The 17,666-nt window shown below is 58.3% G+C and overlaps 2 protein-coding genes across 3 annotated transcripts; one reads left to right on the top strand and one right to left on the bottom strand.

Annotated features, from left to right (window-relative positions):
* The first annotated feature begins 83 nt into the window (after positions 1-83).
* On the top strand, positions 84-8,392 carry PTK6 (protein tyrosine kinase 6). Its single transcript, XM_086332838.1, has 8 exons — positions 84-430; positions 2,101-2,222; positions 2,504-2,664; positions 3,150-3,303; positions 3,913-4,074; positions 5,107-5,288; positions 6,017-6,170; positions 6,356-8,392. Exons 1-8 carry the CDS (start codon positions 201-203, stop codon positions 6,541-6,543), a joined length of 1,353 nt encoding a protein of 450 aa, XP_086188964.1. The 5' UTR covers positions 84-200; the 3' UTR covers positions 6,544-8,392.
* PPDPF (pancreatic progenitor cell differentiation and proliferation factor) lies at positions 8,231-9,878 on the bottom strand. Of its 2 annotated transcripts, none has more exons than XM_086332840.1 (5): positions 9,435-9,878; positions 9,206-9,286; positions 8,898-8,975; positions 8,720-8,816; positions 8,231-8,636 (listed from the first exon to the last, which is right to left on the bottom strand). In XM_086332840.1, exons 2-5 carry the CDS (start codon positions 9,258-9,260, stop codon positions 8,519-8,521), a joined length of 348 nt encoding a protein of 115 aa, XP_086188966.1. In that variant the 5' UTR covers positions 9,261-9,286; positions 9,435-9,878; the 3' UTR covers positions 8,231-8,518. The 2 variants fall into 2 exon arrangements, with proteins under 2 accessions (XP_086188966.1, XP_086188965.1); XM_086332839.1 differs by having other exon boundaries at positions 9,754-9,878.
* Positions 9,879-17,666: the final 7,788 nt, after the last annotated feature.

Below are 17,666 nucleotides of genomic sequence, written 5' to 3'. Positions count from 1 at the left end.
AGGGTGCCTGAGAAGGCCTGAGAGGGGTTGTCCCTGGTGGCACAGGTGTGGCTGGCACGGCTGCCTCATTACAGGGAAATGGGTGGTGGCTCAGTGGGGCAGGGACAGGCTGCTGGGGACAGCCCTGCCCACATGCTGCTCCCAGCTGGACCGGAGAAGGTGGCAAGGCCAGACAGCCCAGTTTTGCTGCTGCACCAGCCATGGGGTCCGAGGGCCAGGTTCCCCTGGGCCCCAGGTACATGGGCCTCTGGGACTTTGAGGCTCGGACTGCTGAGGAGCTGAGCTTCCAGGCAGGGGACCTCTTCTACGTGGCCAGAAAGGAGGAGGAGTGGTGGTGGGCCGTGAGGCTGGATGGGGCAGGCCGGGCCCTGGCTGAGGGCTACGTGCCCTACAACTACCTGGCTGAGAAGGAGACTGTGGAGTCGGAGCCGTGAGTGTCCCTGTGGCCCTGGTGGGTCACTCCAAGGCACCCCCATCCCTGGGCTATGCAGCCCCATATGAGCTTGGGACAGGGGTGTGTGGGGACAGAGCTCTGTGCCTCTGTGGCTGGGCTCTGGGTGTAGGCAGGCGCCCTGGGCTGCCACAGACTGGGAACCCATGGTTCCATCTCCCTACCCCTGTCCCCCTGCGAGGCCAGGCCTACCATCCTGGTCTTGGGATCCCTGGCTGGGCATCTGTGTGTGACTTCTGGGGAGGGGGTCCTGAGGCTGTGGCCCCTCCCTGGGCTTCCCCATGGTCAGTGCACAGTGTTGGGCCCAGAGAGGGCAGAGTCTGGGCCTTCTGGGGAGTGAAGCTTTCCTCCCCTTCCAAATACCCAAAACCAGACATGTGGCCTCATCAGAGGGAGTGGGAGTTGCGACAGGCCAGCTGGGGTGTGGGCCACAGACATGCTTCCTATGCCAGCATGACTGCCTGTCACTGGCAAGGTAGCTCCAGGAAGTGACGACAGTCCTGAGGGGCTGCCCAGGAATCTTGGGCCACAGGAGCAGCCTGGCCTGGGCATGCTCACACGACCCAAGGAGGTTCTATGAACTCTGGGTAGGGAGTCCCTGTGTGCCTATGTGCCCCACTGATGGAGTGCCTACTGTGTCCTCCTGGAGGGACACAGCACACACTGGATGGCCTCAGGCAGGGTCAGCATGGCCAGGGCAAAGGCCCTGAGTCCCTGGGAACACAGCACATTTGAGAAGTGGAAGGAGGCAAGGAGGTGGGGTTGGGAGCAAAGGGAGAGACTCCAGAGGTGCTGGGCAGGTGGGTGCGAATGGGCTGTGAACCCCGCAGGGCTCAGTGCGGGCCAGTGGTCCTCTGTGCGGGTGCTTACGTTTCAACAGGGCCTGGGGAGTCGAGGGTGCAAAGGGCAGAGTGGCTGGCAGCAGAGGTTCCCTGGGGAGTCCCACTGGCCCCACCCTGCCCTCCAGAGTCCAGGCTGGTCCCTGCCCTGGCGCTGGGAGTCGGGGTGTGAGAATGGGTGTGTGCTGGTGCATGTGAATCCTCAGGTCCCAGGGCTTTTGAGCACCGTGTGTCTGTGGCCCCAGGGGGAGAAGGTGCCACAGGGTCACAGGACAGTGTAGCCCAGGAACTTCCCTCGTGGTCCAGTGTTTAAGATGCCGCACTGCCATTGTAGGAGTGTGGGTTCCATCCCTGGTTGGGGAACTAAGATCCCACATCCTGCATGTTGTCTGGCAAGGCCAAAACAAAACAACAACAACAACACAAAAAACCCAAACAAGATGAGTCCAAGTGCATGGCTGCAGAGTCACATCTGAAGTTGGGGATGGGTCGCTGCACCCACAGGATGGGGGGCTCTATCCCCACAGACATGGGATGCCCCAGGCAGAGTGGTGGGGGGCCTTTCCCACTTCTGGATCTCCAGGCCTTTCCTGGTATCCAGAATTGACCACTTGGGACATTTGGGGTTGGCGATGGGCAAAGAAGGGTGCTCTGGGTCAGTGAGTGTCAGAGGGCACCTGTGGGTTTGGGTTGGGACACAAGGAGGCAGAGGGTCAGATCAGGTGGGGGCTGGGACTCAAGGTAGGGGCCGAGACTTAAGGCGGGGGCACTGGGGGGATCTGCTCTGCTCAGAGTGCCCCCATCCCGCAGGTGGTTCTTCGGCCGAATCTCTCGTTCGGAAGCTCTGCACCGACTACAGGCCATGGGCAATGAGCAGGGGTCCTTCCTGATCCGCATCAGCGAGAAGCCAGGCGCCGATTACGTCCTCTCAGGTACCCACTTCCTGCCCTCCCCATTTCACAGCCCCCCCACCCACCCCCGGGCCTGACTTCCAGACTTCTGGTCCCTAAACCCTTCGTGCATGTAGAGTTCAGCCCCTCTGGCCTATCCTCTCCCCTGTGCTGGGACGTCTAGACCTTGCCCTGGGAGCTCTGACCCTTGGTGGGCGAGGGCCCCAAGGTCTGGGCCCCTGTCCCGAGGTCCTGCTGGGTCCTTACTTTCCCCGTTGGGGGCCCCTCTTGGCACCTGTTCATGAGTGCCCCTCTCTGTCCAGTGCGGGACCAGCAGACCGTGCGCCACTACAAGATCTGGTGGCGGGCCGGCCGGCTGCACCTCAACGAGGCTGTGTCCTTCCCTGGCCTGTCTGAGCTTGTGGATCACCACAAGGTCCAGAGCCTATCCCATGGCCTGCGGCTGACCTCGCCCTGCCAGAAGGTAGGGGCCCCTGACCCCCATGCCAGACCCTGGCCTCCCCACTGCCCCTTACAGGGATACGAACCCTCCAGTGGAGATGGGTGTGGGTCCTTGCTCAACTGCCCAGGCAGCCTTGGGGACACTGTCTGGGGACTCTGGCACCCGGGCAGCTGTGGTTGTACAGAGCAGGGCATGGGGGGAGGGTGGGCACTCTCACCCCTGGGCCAGCAAGAGGTCAGCTGAGTTCCTGCCATGTCCTGAGTCTCTCCGGCCATATGCCCTGGCCGGCAGCCAGACAGGACTTTTGTCTGAATGGCAATCAGGCCAGTGTCACTGGTTCAGAGCAGATGGAGGGTGGTTTTTGTCTGCTGGACACAGAAGGGGTCAGCCTGGCTGGGGGCAGCCTCTGTGAGCCCAGCTACATGCTGGACACCAGGACCCTCCCAAGCAGGACGTGGCTGAGGCTGACTTCATGTGGACGGGTGCCCCTGCCCATGTCCCTGCAGCACGAGCCAGAGCCCCTGCCCCACTGTGATGACTGGGAGAGGCCACGGGAGGAGTTCACACTCTGCAGGAAGCTGGGCTCCGGCTACTTCGGGGAGGTCTTTGAAGGGCTCTGGAAGGACAAGGTCCGAGTGGCCATCAAGGTGATCGCCCGAGGTCAGTGGGCCCCAGGCCAGAGACTTCTGCCTCGCTTGTGGGGGTCGGCTGGCCCAGCAGCCTTGGGCCCCGACGCCTCGCCCACCACTCAGCACCCTAACCTGGACCATGTGTGGCACCCAGTGCAGCGTCTGGGTGGCTTTCTCCTTTCATGCTGCTACCCAAGTGCACTTATCCTGACAGGAAATTTTAAATTCTCAATGTAAATGGAAGAAAAGCCCTTAGAATAAGTAATCACCAGAAATCTGAAAAGTTTCATCTAGACTCTTCTTAGATGAACCACCCACTTCAGGAACCAGGGACCCAGGGCTGCAAGCGAGCACATTTAGAGGGAGTTCTAGCTCCACATCAGATTGGGCAGGGGTAAACCCCATGGGGTATCTGTGGTGCCTGGGGTATGGGGAGAGCTGCTGGTGGGCATAGTGGACCCCCCACGTGAAGAGTGGGGATGAGGCTGTGTCTGACCTGGCATCCTGGCCTGGGAGATGGGGTATCCGGAAGGGTGCCCACATTTCCTGAGCTGCTGCTGGTACGGCTGGGTGGAGGGGCAGGCAGAGGGCCCCCAGCTTCTCCAGAGGCCACACCCAGCGAGGCTGCCCACCCCCACAGCCGACCTTCTGCACCAGCACACGTTCCAGTCGGAGATCCAGGCCATGAAGAAGCTGCGGCACAAGCACATCCTGGCCCTGTACGCAGTGGCGTCCGCGGGGGACCCAGTGTACATTGTCACGGAGCTCATGCCCAAGGGGAGCCTGCTGGAGCTGCTGAGGGGTGAGTAGGGGCACCAGAGTGACTTGTGCCAGCTGGAGGGAACGGGAGACGTGCACAGATGTGTACCCCACACCACGCACAGGACAGCCTGGGGTTCTGGGGGCTTCCTCAGCACTTTTCTGCTTACAAAAGGATTTAAAATATCTTGTGATGAATGTACCACTTGTTCATTGTAGGAATTTGAGAAAATACAGATAGGATCAAAGACAAGAAAAGCCCCCCATCACTCCTGCACCCACAGTGAAGTGAGGCCTCGTTAGTCAAAGGCTTGGTGTGGCTGCAAACCCTTCCTGCTACTGGGACACACAGCCTAGTCTCACTGCTGTCCTCTCTTCCTGGAAGACACTGTCGCTTCTTCTGGTGTTTGTGAACATGCTTACACAGCCACACAACTGCACACACTCACATGCCGTGTATCTCACTGACGCACAGACCTCATCATCTCTAACAAGAGCCATCACTTAACACCCATAGCAGACAACCACAGCCAGTGAGTGGAGGCGCCACTGTGTGCAGACGTGGCCTGACTGCAGAGATGCTGCAAAAGGAAGAAGTGTGCATGCAGGATAAACTACACCCAGTATGCATGTGTGTGCATCGGGGGGTCTACTTTAATACAGCAACATTGGGAATACTTTACACTTGATCATTGCAAGCAGTTTCCCATATCATTAAATGTTCGTCAGAAATGAAATCCTGATAAGTCTGTGGGCCACCACGTGGATGTGCCATGTCCACTTAGGTGCCTGTTGTTGAAATCTTCTGAGGTTTTCATGTAAATAATGCTGGGCCAAACATCTGTGTACATATGTCTGAGTTCTTACTGCTTCAGTGTGGATTCCCAGAAGGAAATTCCAAAGGGTTATGTGCTGACTGTATCAGCCTCTACAAGGCCTGCAGTGGCTCCACAGTTCCAATTTAAAATCAGGCCATCTGCCCTTTGCCCCAGCCCCTCCCCTGAGCACGCGAGTCTGCAGAGAGGACTTGGCCCTGGCTGGTCCTGTTCACCCACGCCTCCCCTGGCCTCTGCAGACTCCGACGAGAAAGCCCTGCCCGTTTCGGAGCTGATGGACATTGCAGCACAGGTGGCTGAGGGCATGTGCTACCTGGAATCGCAGAACTACATCCACCGGGACCTGGCTGCCAGGAACATCCTCGTGGGGGAAAACAACATCTGCAAAGTCGGGGACTTCGGGCTGGCCAGGCTCATCAAGGTAGGGGCGGAGCAGGGTGGAGAGCTGAGGGGGCAGGGCATGGGCAGTGAGGGCACGGGTCACTGGAAGTTCCTGTGGCCTTCACGTTTTCAGGTGAGATATGGGCTATGGAGCCCAAGCTGTCCCTCAACAGGGTTAGGAGGCTCCTGGGAGGGCAGTGCAGGCCCTTGGACAAGTCTAGGAGGACAGCTCTGTGCCCAGAAGCTGCGAACACGGAAGTCCCTGCTGAGCGGGTGGGTGGCAACGGCAGGACAGGGCGCACAGGCAAGCAGGGTGTGGGGGAGGCACCTGGCCCAGCAGGCTGGCAACATAAGCACTTCTAGGACTCCCATTAACACACTGAGAAGTTGAGGGGATTCCTTTAGTCATGACACCCAGAGCTAAGTGTCAGCCATTCCTGACTGCTCCTCAAGCAGACCCTGCATTCCCCTAGCTTGGCTGCTAACCTGCTGCCCCCGCCCAAGTCTTCTTGAAGCTCACTCGAAGCTCACTTTCAGGGATTCTCTGCCCCTTGTTCTGGGAGGCTTTCCTCTGGGTTCTGCGACTGGTTTTCCAGGGCATGGCCTGTGGGTATCCAGGCACGGTCTGCCAGCTCAGCTCCCAGGAAGCCATGACATGGTGTGGGTCCTGACCGCACAGTTGCCCACCACGTGCCAGGCTCCCTTGGCCTGTCCCTGCTGCAGGGGTGGCCCCCAGGGGTGGCTAACCCAGCATGTGTCTGATTGCAGGAGGACATCTATCTCTCCTATGACCACAACATCCCTTACAAGTGGACTGCCCCAGAGGCGCTCTCCCGAGGGCATTACTCCATCAAGTCTGACATCTGGTCCTTTGGGGTTCTCCTCCATGAGATTTTCAGCAGGGGTCAGATGCCCTATCCAGGTACTGGGCCCCAGCATTGCAGACTCTCAGCAGGGAAGTGGGGGGCTGCCTCCTGGTCACACCCCCCTGCACCACTCACTGGGTATCTTCCAGGGCCACCAGCCAGAAGAGGGCGGTAGGAGTACCAGGGGTGCTGAGGGTACTGGCCTCCTGCCTCCAGAGCATCCTTGTACCACCCACCGCAGGCATGTCCAACCACGAGGCCTTCCTGAGGGTGGAGAGCGGCTACCGCATGCCCCGCCCCCCAGAGTGCCCGCCCACCACACACAAGCTGATGCTCTCCTGCTGGCACAAGGACCCTGAGCAGAGACCCTACTTCAAAGGGCTGTGGGAGAAGCTCTCCAGCTTAACAAGGTACGAGAACCCGCTCTGAGCTCACAGCCTCCCTGCAGGTGCCCAGAGGCCAGGCCACCCTTCATGAGTCAGGCAAGGCCTGAGGGACCTCAAATCATGGCTGTGGACCACCCCGATTCACTGACCATTTGCTGAAGGTACGGACCACTCCCAGAACCAGCTGGACACTCCTGGAAAGGGGCTCTGGCAGACCTGGGCCTACGCCTTCCCCAGTGCAGCCTGGAGCTGGGGCTGTCCCTTTCCCAGATGCCAGTACCTGCAAAGTGCCAGGCACCCCACAGCCAACGTCTACCCTGGAGGCTCCAGGAGCAAGATCACCCCTTTCCTCAGAATGGACCTGTCCCTGGTCCTGACTTGAAGCCCACCAACTAGCAGGACCAGGGTCAAGCCTCCCTGGCCGTGTGGTGGGGACCTAGGCTTTGGCTGCACCCCCTCTGCCCCCTGGCCCTGCCTGAGACTCGGACTTGTGGGGGCATGATCCCCCAGTCCTCTGCAGAGATAGGCACTGACACCTGCTCCCCAGGGCCAGTGCTATTCCTGTCCACCTGCCCTGGCAAACACCTGCCCTGGGGTGTCTGGGGGCCTCATCTGGACACTGTGGCCAGGACTGGGTGGGGGTCAAGCTAATCCTTGTGGTGGACCCTCCCGACTCAGCCTTAGCACTGACCACCACCCTTCCGTGGGACCACAGGAGAGCCTGTCCCCCAGCCTGCAACGTGCCTGGACACACAGAGGGCAGGCAGGACAGATGGTGTAGGCTTTGGGGGCTACTAGCCACCCAAATGCCTCAGGATGAACTCATGTGACTTAGAATGGAGTTGGGGAGGGGTGGCCAGAGGAGGATGGGCCCCTCCAGCAGAGCCTGGCCCTTGAAGCAGGGGAGGCCACCCCTCTAAGCTTGACTTCACACCAAAGCTCCGTCCACTGCCTCACTGAACTGCCCTCTCCTGACCCCAACCCCCAGTCAAACTCTGCTGGCCACTGAATGTGGACACCACCAGCTCACCCCCTCAGGCCGGTCCCAGGCGGCTGGCAGAGGATGAGGACCTCTCCCCCGCAATACCACATAGGCCTCCTGAGTCAGACTCTGCCCAAAGCTGGGCTTCCCTGGTGAGAGGGACCCACAGGAGCCGCCCACACTTGCTTCCCCTCTGCCTCAGTGGGATGCCAGGGGCCTCAGATCCACTCTGGGGATTGGGGGCCCTGTCCAGAGTGTGTCCTACAAGAGGAGAGAGGAGGCAACATCCTTAACAGAAGACATGTGGGAGAAAAGAGGGCAAGCAAGTTTGAGGACTGCCTCCTCAAGGTCCTCCAGGGGGCACTGGCATTCTTCTGACCCCAAGGTAGAGACTCGCGGGCCTCCTATAGCAGCAGCAAGAGGGGCCAAGGGTGGAATGACCTCAGCAGCTGCCTTGGAAGCTTCCGCTCTGATTCTTGGACTGCCTGCTCTCCTTGATTTCCCGAAATAGCCAGGCACCCCACCCCTTCTCAGATGCAAGTCTCCACACTCACTGGAGCTGTCTGCCCACATGAACCTGGGCCAGACCTCAGAGGCGGCCCCTAGGAGGGGTTCCAGGAAGGCCCAGGGAGCATGGCCAGCTCTCTCATGCCTGGGAATGAGAAGGCTGAGGGGTTAGTGACTTTTCCCTCGGGGGTGGGGGAGCACACAGGTCTCTCTCTCTCTCACACACACACACACACCAGGCTGCTCACTCCTGGAGTTTATTGTCCACTTGGTGCATTGGTGCAAGGCACAGGGTCATGGGGTGTGAGGAAGGCGCGTTCGTGTGGCTCGGATAGCAGAGAGTGGGATTCTCTCAACTTCCTTTTTGGTGTTTTGCTGTTTTGATATTAAAAAGTGAACTGCTTCCCTTGACTGTAGCCTGCTTGGTCTTGGGGAGAGGAGGGAAAGGGAGGGTACAGGGCAGGGGGAGGAAGAGGGCTCTGATGAGCCTAGCGCCTTGAAAGGAAGCCTGGCAGCTGGTGGTGGTCACTCAGGACGGGGGCCTGCAGTTGGTTTTGCCAGGCTGGCCGCTGGGCTGCTGCTTCCCCACAGCTTTCTGAGCCAGGTCACATGTGATCGTGCTGGTGGAGGCCTGGGCAGACTCCGAGCTGGGGGAGAGCAGGAAGTCAGAAGCTGTTTCCACTTGCCCCCGACCCTCCCCCCACACTGGTCCCCAGAAAGGCACACTCACTGCTCTGGGGACTCCAGCACTGTGGCCATGAACGGGAGAGTGGACTTCCCGAAGAAGAAGCTAGCCCACCAGTGTCCCGGGTCTGCTTTGGGGAGACCTGAGAGGAGCAAGGCAAAGTCAAGGTCCTGCTGTCACTCCCTGGGCATAGACCTGGGAACAGAGGGGTCACCGCACTCACCCGGGTGGTGGGGGATGGCTTCCCCGGGGTACTCGGCACTTCCGCAGGAGCTGTTACTGGAAGTGGAGCCCAGGCGGCCTGGAGAGAAGAGGCCCGCTCAGCTCCACGGGGCACCGGGCCTCAAGTCCACCGGGCCTCAAGTCCACCCGGCCAAGCACTGGCTTCACGGGCAGCGCAGGCCGGTGTTAAGGGTCCTTAGCAATTCACTCCCCACCCGATACAGGTTCTCAAGCAACTGGAGCTGACCCCACAAGCTCTAGGCGGGGGAGCTCGGGACGGACTGGGGCGCGGGCAAGGGGCTGACTTACGCCGGTAGTAGTCGTGGGTGGCCACGAGCGAGCCGCTGGAGGGGATGGCTGCCATGCTTTTGCTTGCGGGCTGGTGGAAACCTGCGCACGCGGGGGTCGGGGAGCCCCTTCGGTCACTGCTGCCTCCGCAGAAGGGCGCTCCCCACCCGGGCTGAGTCGACCCGTTCGGACCCCAGGGTCAGGTCAGCCCCGTGGGCTTCCGGGAGGGGCGGAGGCCGGGTTTGTTTACCAAGTCGAGGCGGGGATCCGGAACTCTCGGCCCGCCCTCTCCGCGCGGGCGGCTCCAACCAGCCCGAACCGGCCGCGAGGGACAACAAAGGCGCTTTGTGCGCTGGGCCGCCGGCCTGGGGCTCCGGGAAGCGGCCCTACCTGTGGCCGACGCGCCCCTAGCTCCGTGCCCCGGGTCCTATCCGTCGCCCCCTGCCCACCCCGCGCCCTTCCGACTTCCCGGTCGCCCGGCGGTCAGCCCCGCCAGCCGTCGCGCACCGGCCGCCCCCTGCCGCCCATTCGGGCCGCTCGACTTCATCCACGCGCCGCCCGGGCCCCACCTCGGCGGCGACCCCTCGAGGGCCTTGGCGTGAGATCACGGACGGTGGGCACGGGGGCGCTAGGCCACAGAGCCCATCTGCATAAGAAAAAGCGGGAGGCCACTCCACAAACTAGACGCGAGGGCGCGCACGCGCGAACGCGTCCCCCTTATAAGGCTGTACGGCCCCGCTCTCGGCTCCGCCCCAGCCCCGGCGAGACCCCGCCCCGCTCTCGGCCCCGCCCCAGCCCGGCGAGACTCCGCCCCAATATCGGCCCCGCCCCAGCTAGGCTCCGGTCCCGCCCCAGCTGGGCTCCGGTCCCGCCCCGCCTAATTGGCTGCGAGGCCAAATAGGCCCCGCCCCAAGCTCAGCTTGGCCCCACCCCGCCCCGCCCCCGTGGCGTGGCCCTCGCTCGTCCGCCCAGGAAGAAGTCCAGCCCCGTTGTCTGTCTGACTTGGAGTGCCGGGCAGCGCATCCTAGCCTGGTCTGGGCTTGAGGTGGTTAAATAACCGCCGCCCCAGCCTGAAAACAGGCCCTGTCTCTCTCCCACCTCCCATCCCCGCTTCCTGGGCTCTGGCCATCATTTGGGACCCAGGCCTCCTGCTAGTCCAGCCTGTTTGCACCTTTCCAGCTTATCGGAGGCGGCAGGCGTGCTGGACGGTGGCCCCTGCACTTCCAGTCTGTTTTTGCTGCTGTCCACAGCCCAGGGCTGAGCCCCAGTCGTGCCCCCGCAGTGCCCGTCTGCTCTGGCCTTGGCTCAGAATGGGGCCCCCCCCACTCTCACCCTGGACAGATAAGAGGGTGTTGGCTAGTGCATGCCCAGCCCTCAACCAGATGTGGGCCGCAACTGGTGCATGCCCTCCCCCAGCTGTCGGCCTGGTGGTACCCAGAACGAGCTGTGTGCCAGGGGCCTTCCAGCCCTTTAGCGACTTCATTGTGTGTGGGAAGCTGGGGAGCCCACCCATGTTCACTGCACAGCGCTAAGGGCTCCAGAACCAATTCTGCGTTCCCAGCTCCAGCCTGCGTCCAGCTGGTTGGCAAGCCTGGGTTGGGGAGGAGAGTGGAAAGTAGGGCAGACAGATGGGGGTGCTTATGTCAGTGGGGGTGAGTAGAGAGCTCTGTTTGGGGATGTCTCCAGTAGCTGTGAGGTCCCTAGTTTGGGCAGCCCCAGCATGTTCCCTGTGGAGTCTGGGCCACACCCTGGCTCTGCAACCAGGAGGAGGACTTTCTTTCCAGTGTGGAAAGTAGCCTTCTCCCCCACCCTCAGCCTCCTCCAGGCCCCAGGGCCCAACTGCCCTTGAAGGGGAAGCCTCCCTGTTCTCCTCCTGGCTCTTTGGTGCTAGCCCTGGCTGGACAGTCTAGTCCTGTGGGCTGGGAAAGAGACAGGTGCCCTGACTGGACCTTGGGCCATTCTGTCCACCTGGCACTCTGGTGGGCTGAGCACCTGCTGTGAGTATATGGCTTGCCTGGGCACAAGGATTGGTGGTGAATGAGGCAGGTGCCCCTTCCAGCAGAGGGGCCAGTTAAGAGAGAGTAGCCACACTAGGTGCTGGAGGGGGAACAGGAGAGAGGGTGTCAGGCTTAAGCTGGGGGCTGAGCAAGGAGGAGGTGAGGTGGGGCCCAGAGCTCAGAGCTGCTGGGCAAGAGGAGGGGGCCCTCTGGGCCTGGACAGGGTTCCATGGCAAGACCTGCAATGGGAGTGGCAGCCAGGCATGCCTACTGCTCACTGAAGGATCATTGATAAGGTCAGTGCAGTTGGTACCAAGAGGGTGGAATGTTCGGGCAAGACCCAGGCTTGTCTCGCTTACCTTCCCAGGCCACCTTTCAGCAGCCCACTGGCCAGCCTTCCCCCATCCACCCCAGTCTCAACCTCACCAATGATTTTAAGAGTGGATAATCTGAAAAAAGGGTAGTTTTTTTTTTTTTTTTTTTAAGTGATAGTGTAAAGGCTGCATTTACTAAGCCAGGAAGGTAGAGGTTCTGCCAGTTGCTCCCAATAGCTGGCCTCAGGGCCCCTGAGTGGATGGTGGCATGTCCTGGTTAGAGTGGAGAAAGGGGTAGGCCTTTTGGCCTCCATCTGGTCTAACCCCTCCATCTGGTGTGAAGGGGTCTCAGCCACTGGGCCCTGCCCCTTCCCTGGACTCCCACATCCCTGTAGTCAGCGTCTAAATGTGTGGGCATCTCGTGGGTGCCTGTCGCTCTTGCCTCCAACAGGACCGGGGTTCCAGGGACTAGAGCTCAAGAGGCCAGCCTGAGGGGCCCGCCCAGGACCATGGACAGCTCATGTGATCAGGAAGTGGGGCTAAGATTTGGCAAGGTGCCTGCTCTGGATCCTGGGCCTGCTGGTTACACAGGAGGGGGCACAGCTGGGAAACTGAGGGCTGCTGCCATTCCTGGGGGCCCGGGAGGCACACAGAGTACCCCTGGGGGAGAGGAGCAGCAGTGTGAGGAGTGGAACCCCTGAGGCAGACCCATTCCATGGTGGGGTCTGAGCAGAGAGAGCTTAGGGGCAGAGGGCCACCAGGGCTTCTGCTGGGAGGTGCTCAGATCTGGAGGCTGGTGCTGACCTTGCTGCTGTGGCTTCTACCACCCAGAGCTCATGGATAACCCACATGTCCACCGGGGGCGGTGAGTGGGAGACCCTGCCCTCTCCAGGCTCAGTCCCCTGAAGCTGAGACAGTGCTGCCTTAGCACCAGTGCAGGGAGATGAAGAGGCCCTGGGGCCAGAGGGAGCCCTGATGCACTGGGCTGTGGGTGTATGTGTGTGCTAAGTTGCTACAGTCATGTCTGACTCTTTGCGACCCTATGAACTGTGGTCCACCAGGCTCCTCTGTCCATGGGATTCTCGAGCAAGAACGCTAGAGTGGGTTGCCATTTCCCTCTCCAGGGGATCTTCCCTACTCAGGATTGAACCTGCATCTCTTATGTCTCCAGCATTGGCAGGCAGGTTTTTTACCACTAGTGCCACCTGGGAAGCCCAGCCTTGTGGGGATGGGGAGGTTGAAGTTAAGTCCTGCCTCCTGGTGGGGAGCAGAGGATAAGATGTCCCAGCGAGTCCGCGGGGGTGGATGAGCATGTGGCACTTTAGTCACTGCAGGCAGGCCTCATAGCCTTCCAGTCCTGCCCCTGGGACCTCAGCAGCCTCTCCTCCTCGGGGATCCCAAACAGTGCCAGGCCCCTGGGATGGCCCTAATGCAGCCACATGCCCATCTGTTCCCTGAGGGATCCAGACCCCTGCATCCCTGGGGCTCCCTGGACCTGGATCAGGCCTGGGCAGCTGGGTAGGAGGGCTAGGGAAGAAGGGAAGATGTGCAGGGGTGGTGGGGTCCTGAAACCCCTCCTCCTGGCCTCAAGAAACCATGGGGCCCCCACATCCAAACAGAGCTCAGCTCCCAGGGTGACGGGAAGCTTCAGATCCTCAAGGGAGAGACTGGGAGGAATTCTCAGGCTGCCCTCTTTCCAGGTCAGGGCTGAGACCCCCCAGAGGCTGTTGCTCCTCCAGAGCTCAGTGGTCCTCAACTCGGCTCCATTCTCTCCTCCCCCAGACCCTGGCTCCAGCCAGCAGGGCTCTGCTCAGTCTGATCAGGCCATATGACACCCCTCACTGGTCAGAGCCTTTGAGCCTCTACCTGGCTGAGGTCAAGGCCAGCAATGTCCTGGGGTCACCTTTGGCAGCCCAGATCTAGGAACCTGGGCTGGCAGGGCACTCGGCTGTGCTGTGGCTGGTTCCTGTTTGGGACTCCCTCCTGTAGGAGTGTCTTGGGAGCAGCTGCTGAGACAGAAGGTGGGGTCAAGATGTGTGTTGGTGACCAGCACCCCGGGAGGGAGCTGAGGGATGCAGGACTGGGTGAGGGGTGATGTCAGCTCAGGTGGTTGGCCCAGATGGGCTGCAATGGGGCCCATCAGGAGTCCTGGAGTAAGGAGAGATCATTAGGGTTGAACTGCATTGAGCCCCAGGAAGCCAACCAGGGAATTGAGCCCTTGGGCATGACAGCTTTGTAGCCCAGGCCAGGCCTAGAGGAGAGGGTAGTGGGAGCCACTCCCAGCTAGGCACTGAGGCCTTCCCTGAAGGAACTCTGGTGGGGGCTTCCCCCACCTTCCCAGGCCACCTTTCAGTGGCCCACTGGCCAGTCTGTCCCCCTCCACCCCAGTCTCAATCTCACCAAATGATTTCAAGAGTGGAATAATAAAAAAAAAAAAGGGTAGTTTTTTTTTTTTTTAAGCATTAATGTAAAGGCTGCATTTACTAAGCCGGGAAGGTAGGGGTTCTGCCAGTCACTCCCCATAGCTGGCCTCGGGGCCCCTGAGTGGATGGTGGCATGTCCTGGTTAGAGCGGGGAAAGGGGTAGGGATCTCGGCCTCCATCTAGTCTTGCCCCAGCCTGTGGACAGCATGGCCTGATCCCCAGATGGGCTACACCCCTGTCGGGGATTCCCAGAGGTGCTGAGTGGACCTCAAGGTCCTTGTGTTGCTGACACCCCTGGGTGTGGCTCCAGCATTGGGGGAACACAGGCTCTGGGCCTTGAGGCCTGGGCTGGGGCTGCTGTAACTTTAGGGTGGGTGTGACAGGGGCTAGGCTTGGGAGAGGCTGGCCCAGGTCTTCCACCATCCCTTGAGGATGGTGGCCCAAGTGCTCAGGGGCTCGTCCGGTGCTCAGAGTGGGCAGGCTGAGTCTGGGGTCAGGATGCAGTGCTTGAGGCTCCAGCCACCTGGGGAAGCGGTGGCATGAAAGCCATAGGGAGGCCAGAGACAGTCACATGCAGGACATCCTCACTGTAGAGGGAACAGGATGGCTGATGGCCATGGGCTCCCTGGGTTCAGGGCAGGATTTCGGCCTGAGGTTGGGGTCCTGGCTGAGCACCAGGGCCTCGTGGGATTCCTGAGCCCTGTCCCTTCCTGCAGACTGTTAGGGGCAGCACCTTCCTGACAGGTGTTCTGTGAAGACCAGACAGGGCGGCAAGGGGCTGGCTCAAACCCCGGGCTGGCTCAAACCCCGGGCTGCTGCTGTCGTGGGCCCCATGTGTCACTCTTGCCACAGGTGTTTGGGTGTGAGGTGAGGGCTCTGCCAAAGGCTGAGCAGAGCTGGGGCCCTCAGGGCTTCTCCTCCTGCCCCTGGAGAACGGGCTCCCCAGTAGGACTCCAGCCCAGGCCCTGCCCCTGCCCTTCAGGTCAGAACACCCTCTTCCCTGGGTCCCAGCTATGCCAGGTTTCAGCACTAGCTGGAGCTTCTGTAAGTGACATCACCACTTGCAGAGGAAATAAAACTACTGACTAATATGTAATGAATGCCTACTATGTGGGGGCACTTTGTGTGGCCAGATGATCACTCATCCATTGTCCTCAGTGTCCTTGTTGGTAAAACAGGAAAGTACCAGGACCTAACACATAGCAGGTGCTTATTAAAAGTCACTATTTATAGCACTTTTTGCTACTGAAAACACCTAATTGTTTTTTTTTGCTGGTTAAGTAAAATCTGGGAGGGCTGAGCTTGCACCTGTTCTGTCCCAGTAACGAAGAAAGACTTGGCCCTGTTGTGGGCATTTAAGAAATATATCTGATGAAAGGGTGAATTGTGTAAAGACATGACAGATTTCCAGCATGAAGGAGTGAGGAAGTCAAGAAGATTCTCCCTTAAAAAGCAAATACAAACCTAGGAACAAGCATTGCAATGCCCTGGAATTCCATCCAAGGCATTAAACAACCCACAAAGTGTTTCTTCATCAAGAATACCGAGCTTTAGGATAAGATCTAAAATTCCTCCGTGAAGAAGCACCAGGAGAACCCCAGTTGGCATGAGAAATGACGCCCGGCAAACAGGTTTACTGGGATGGCAGATGCTGTAGTGACCAACGAAGGCTTTAAAGCAACTGATGTAAAAATGCACCAACACACAACTGTGAGCATTCAAGTCAAGTGATGGGGAATGAGGTTGACAAACCCAGTTATGATCGAAACCAGACAAGAAATAGAAAAGGAGGTCCTTGGGAGTTCCCTGGTCCATTAAGAATTCACCTGCCAATGCAGGGGACACAGGTTCCATCCGTGGTCTGGAAAGATCCCACATGCCTCAGGGCAACTAAGCTTGTGCATCACAACTACTGAGCCCATGCCCCCAGAGCCCCTACTCTGCAATAAGTCACCGCAAAGAGAAGCCCATGCACTGCAACTACAGAGTAGCCCCCGCTTTCCTCTCTGCAACTAGACAAAAGCCCAGGGGCAGCAATGAAGATCCAGTGCAGCAAAAAATAAATCATAAATAATTTTTTAAAAAGAAAGAAAGAAAAGAATGTCTTCAGTCTTGGAAAGAGCATCACTTACAGCCAACCAACTCCTGGCAAGTAGGCCAGTGTGGTCCTTGATGGAGAAAGACAGGATCTTTTCCCAGCACCAGGCAGGCAGCAAAGATGTCCACTCTCACCACGATTATTCGATGTCTACCAGAAGTCTTAGCGGGTGCAATGAGACAAGAAAAAGAAAGAAAAGGCATCCAGATTGAAAGTGGGAAAGAAAACTGTCCGTCTCCAAGATACCGTGGTGGTCGTCATCAAGGAATATACAAAAAAACCTTAATGAGTGAATGAGATTTAGCCAGACTCAGTCAACACACAAAAACCAGTTGTACTCCTGATTTACTAATGATTTACAACTAGAAGCAGTTAGAAACACCATATATAATAGCCACACTCTGCCATGAAACACTGAGGTATAAACCTGACAAAATGAGTATAGGATTTGTATGCCAAAAATTAAATGCTAATGACAGAAACCAGTGAAGGCCTAAATAATGGAGAATCAACACAGTAGAGATGTCTGTTCCCTCCAAACTGATGTACATATTTAATGCAATTCCAGTAAAAATCTCAGCAAGGTCTTTGAAGATGTAGGTCCTAAAACTAACACAGAGGAACTATGATAACTAAAATATATTTGAAAAATAAGAATATAGAGAAATAGCAATACCCAAATCTTTTTATTGAGGTAAAATTCCCATAAACTAACCACTTTAAAGTGGGCAGCTCAGCAGCAACCATTTAATACATTGACGGTTGTGTAACCTTCTCTCCACATTTCATCACCCCAAAAGGAAACCCATTTTATCCATTAAGCACCTCCTTCCCTTTGCCCCTCCCCTAGTCCCTGGTGACCACTGATCCATTTTCTGTCTCTATGATTTTACTTGTTCTGGACATTTCATGTGAGTGGAATCACACAGTCTTTCCTGGCCTTTTACTTAGGCCTTCTTTCACTCAGCATACTGTTTTCAAGGTTTATCCACATAGTAGCATGCATCAGCACTTCCCCCCCCCCCCGCAAATTGTTTTACTGCTGTAAAATACACATAACAATTTACCATCTTAACCATCCCCCCACCCCCCACCCCTTTGGCTGCAGCACACAGCTTTTGAGATCTTTCTTCCCTGACCAGGGATTGAACCTGTGCCCCCTGCAGTGGAAGCACAGAGTCCTAATCACTGGACTAGGGAAATCCCCAAGCCCATGTGGAAATAGTGGGTGCGCCTTCATTGGGTCTTCTGCTCAGGATTTCAAAAGGGTACAATCAAGGTGCCTGTGTGTCCTTCAGGGGCTTGGGGGGATGTATTTGAAGGTCATGTAGTGGTTGGCAGAATCATCTGGGGCTGTAGTACTGAGGTTCCTGCTTTCTCGGTGGCAGATAGCAGGAGCCATGCTCAGCTTTGAGAGGCAACCCATGGTTCCTGACATATGGCCCCTCCCAGCCCTCTCACAACCCGGAAGCTCACTTCTTCAAGGCCAAGAGGGGAACCTCCTGCTCTGGTCTGCAAAGACCAAGTCTTAAATACTACAGACAAATCAAGAGCATGACCGTGCATCACCTTGGTCATGTGCTGTTGGCTACATGTGGCCACAGGTTCCTTCTGCCCTCAAGGGGAAAGGTTATTCCAGGGCATGACTCC

This window comes from Bos grunniens, chromosome 13 (assembly GCF_055505025.1).
Source record: "Bos grunniens cultivar Pamir isolate PY7600 chromosome 13, Bosgru_T2T1.0, whole genome shotgun sequence".
Lineage (NCBI taxonomy): Eukaryota > Metazoa > Chordata > Mammalia > Artiodactyla > Bovidae > Bos > Bos grunniens.
This window is presented reverse-complemented; position numbering and strand designations above follow the sequence as displayed.

Excerpts from the sequence above, each read along its gene's own strand:
- PTK6 (XM_086332838.1), top strand. The coding sequence starts at position 201 with ATGGGGTCCGAGGGCCAGGTTCCCCTGGGCCCCAGGTACATGGGCCTC. Across the intron at positions 2,665-3,149 it reads TGACCTCGCCCTGCCAGAAG|CACGAGCCAGAGCCCCTGCC; the intron begins GTAGGGGCCCCT and ends ATGTCCCTGCAG. Across the intron at positions 5,289-6,016 it reads GGCTGGCCAGGCTCATCAAG|GAGGACATCTATCTCTCCTA; the intron begins GTAGGGGCGGAG and ends GTCTGATTGCAG.
- PPDPF (XM_086332840.1), bottom strand. The coding sequence starts at position 9,260 with ATGGCAGCCATCCCCTCCAGCGGCTCGCTCGTGGCCACCCACGACTAC. Across the intron at positions 8,976-9,205 it reads CACCCACGACTACTACCGGC|GCCGCCTGGGCTCCACTTCC; the intron begins GTAAGTCAGCCC and ends TCTTCTCTCCAG. Across the intron at positions 8,817-8,897 it reads AGCCATCCCCCACCACCCGG|GTCTCCCCAAAGCAGACCCG; the intron begins GTGAGTGCGGTG and ends TGCTCCTCTCAG.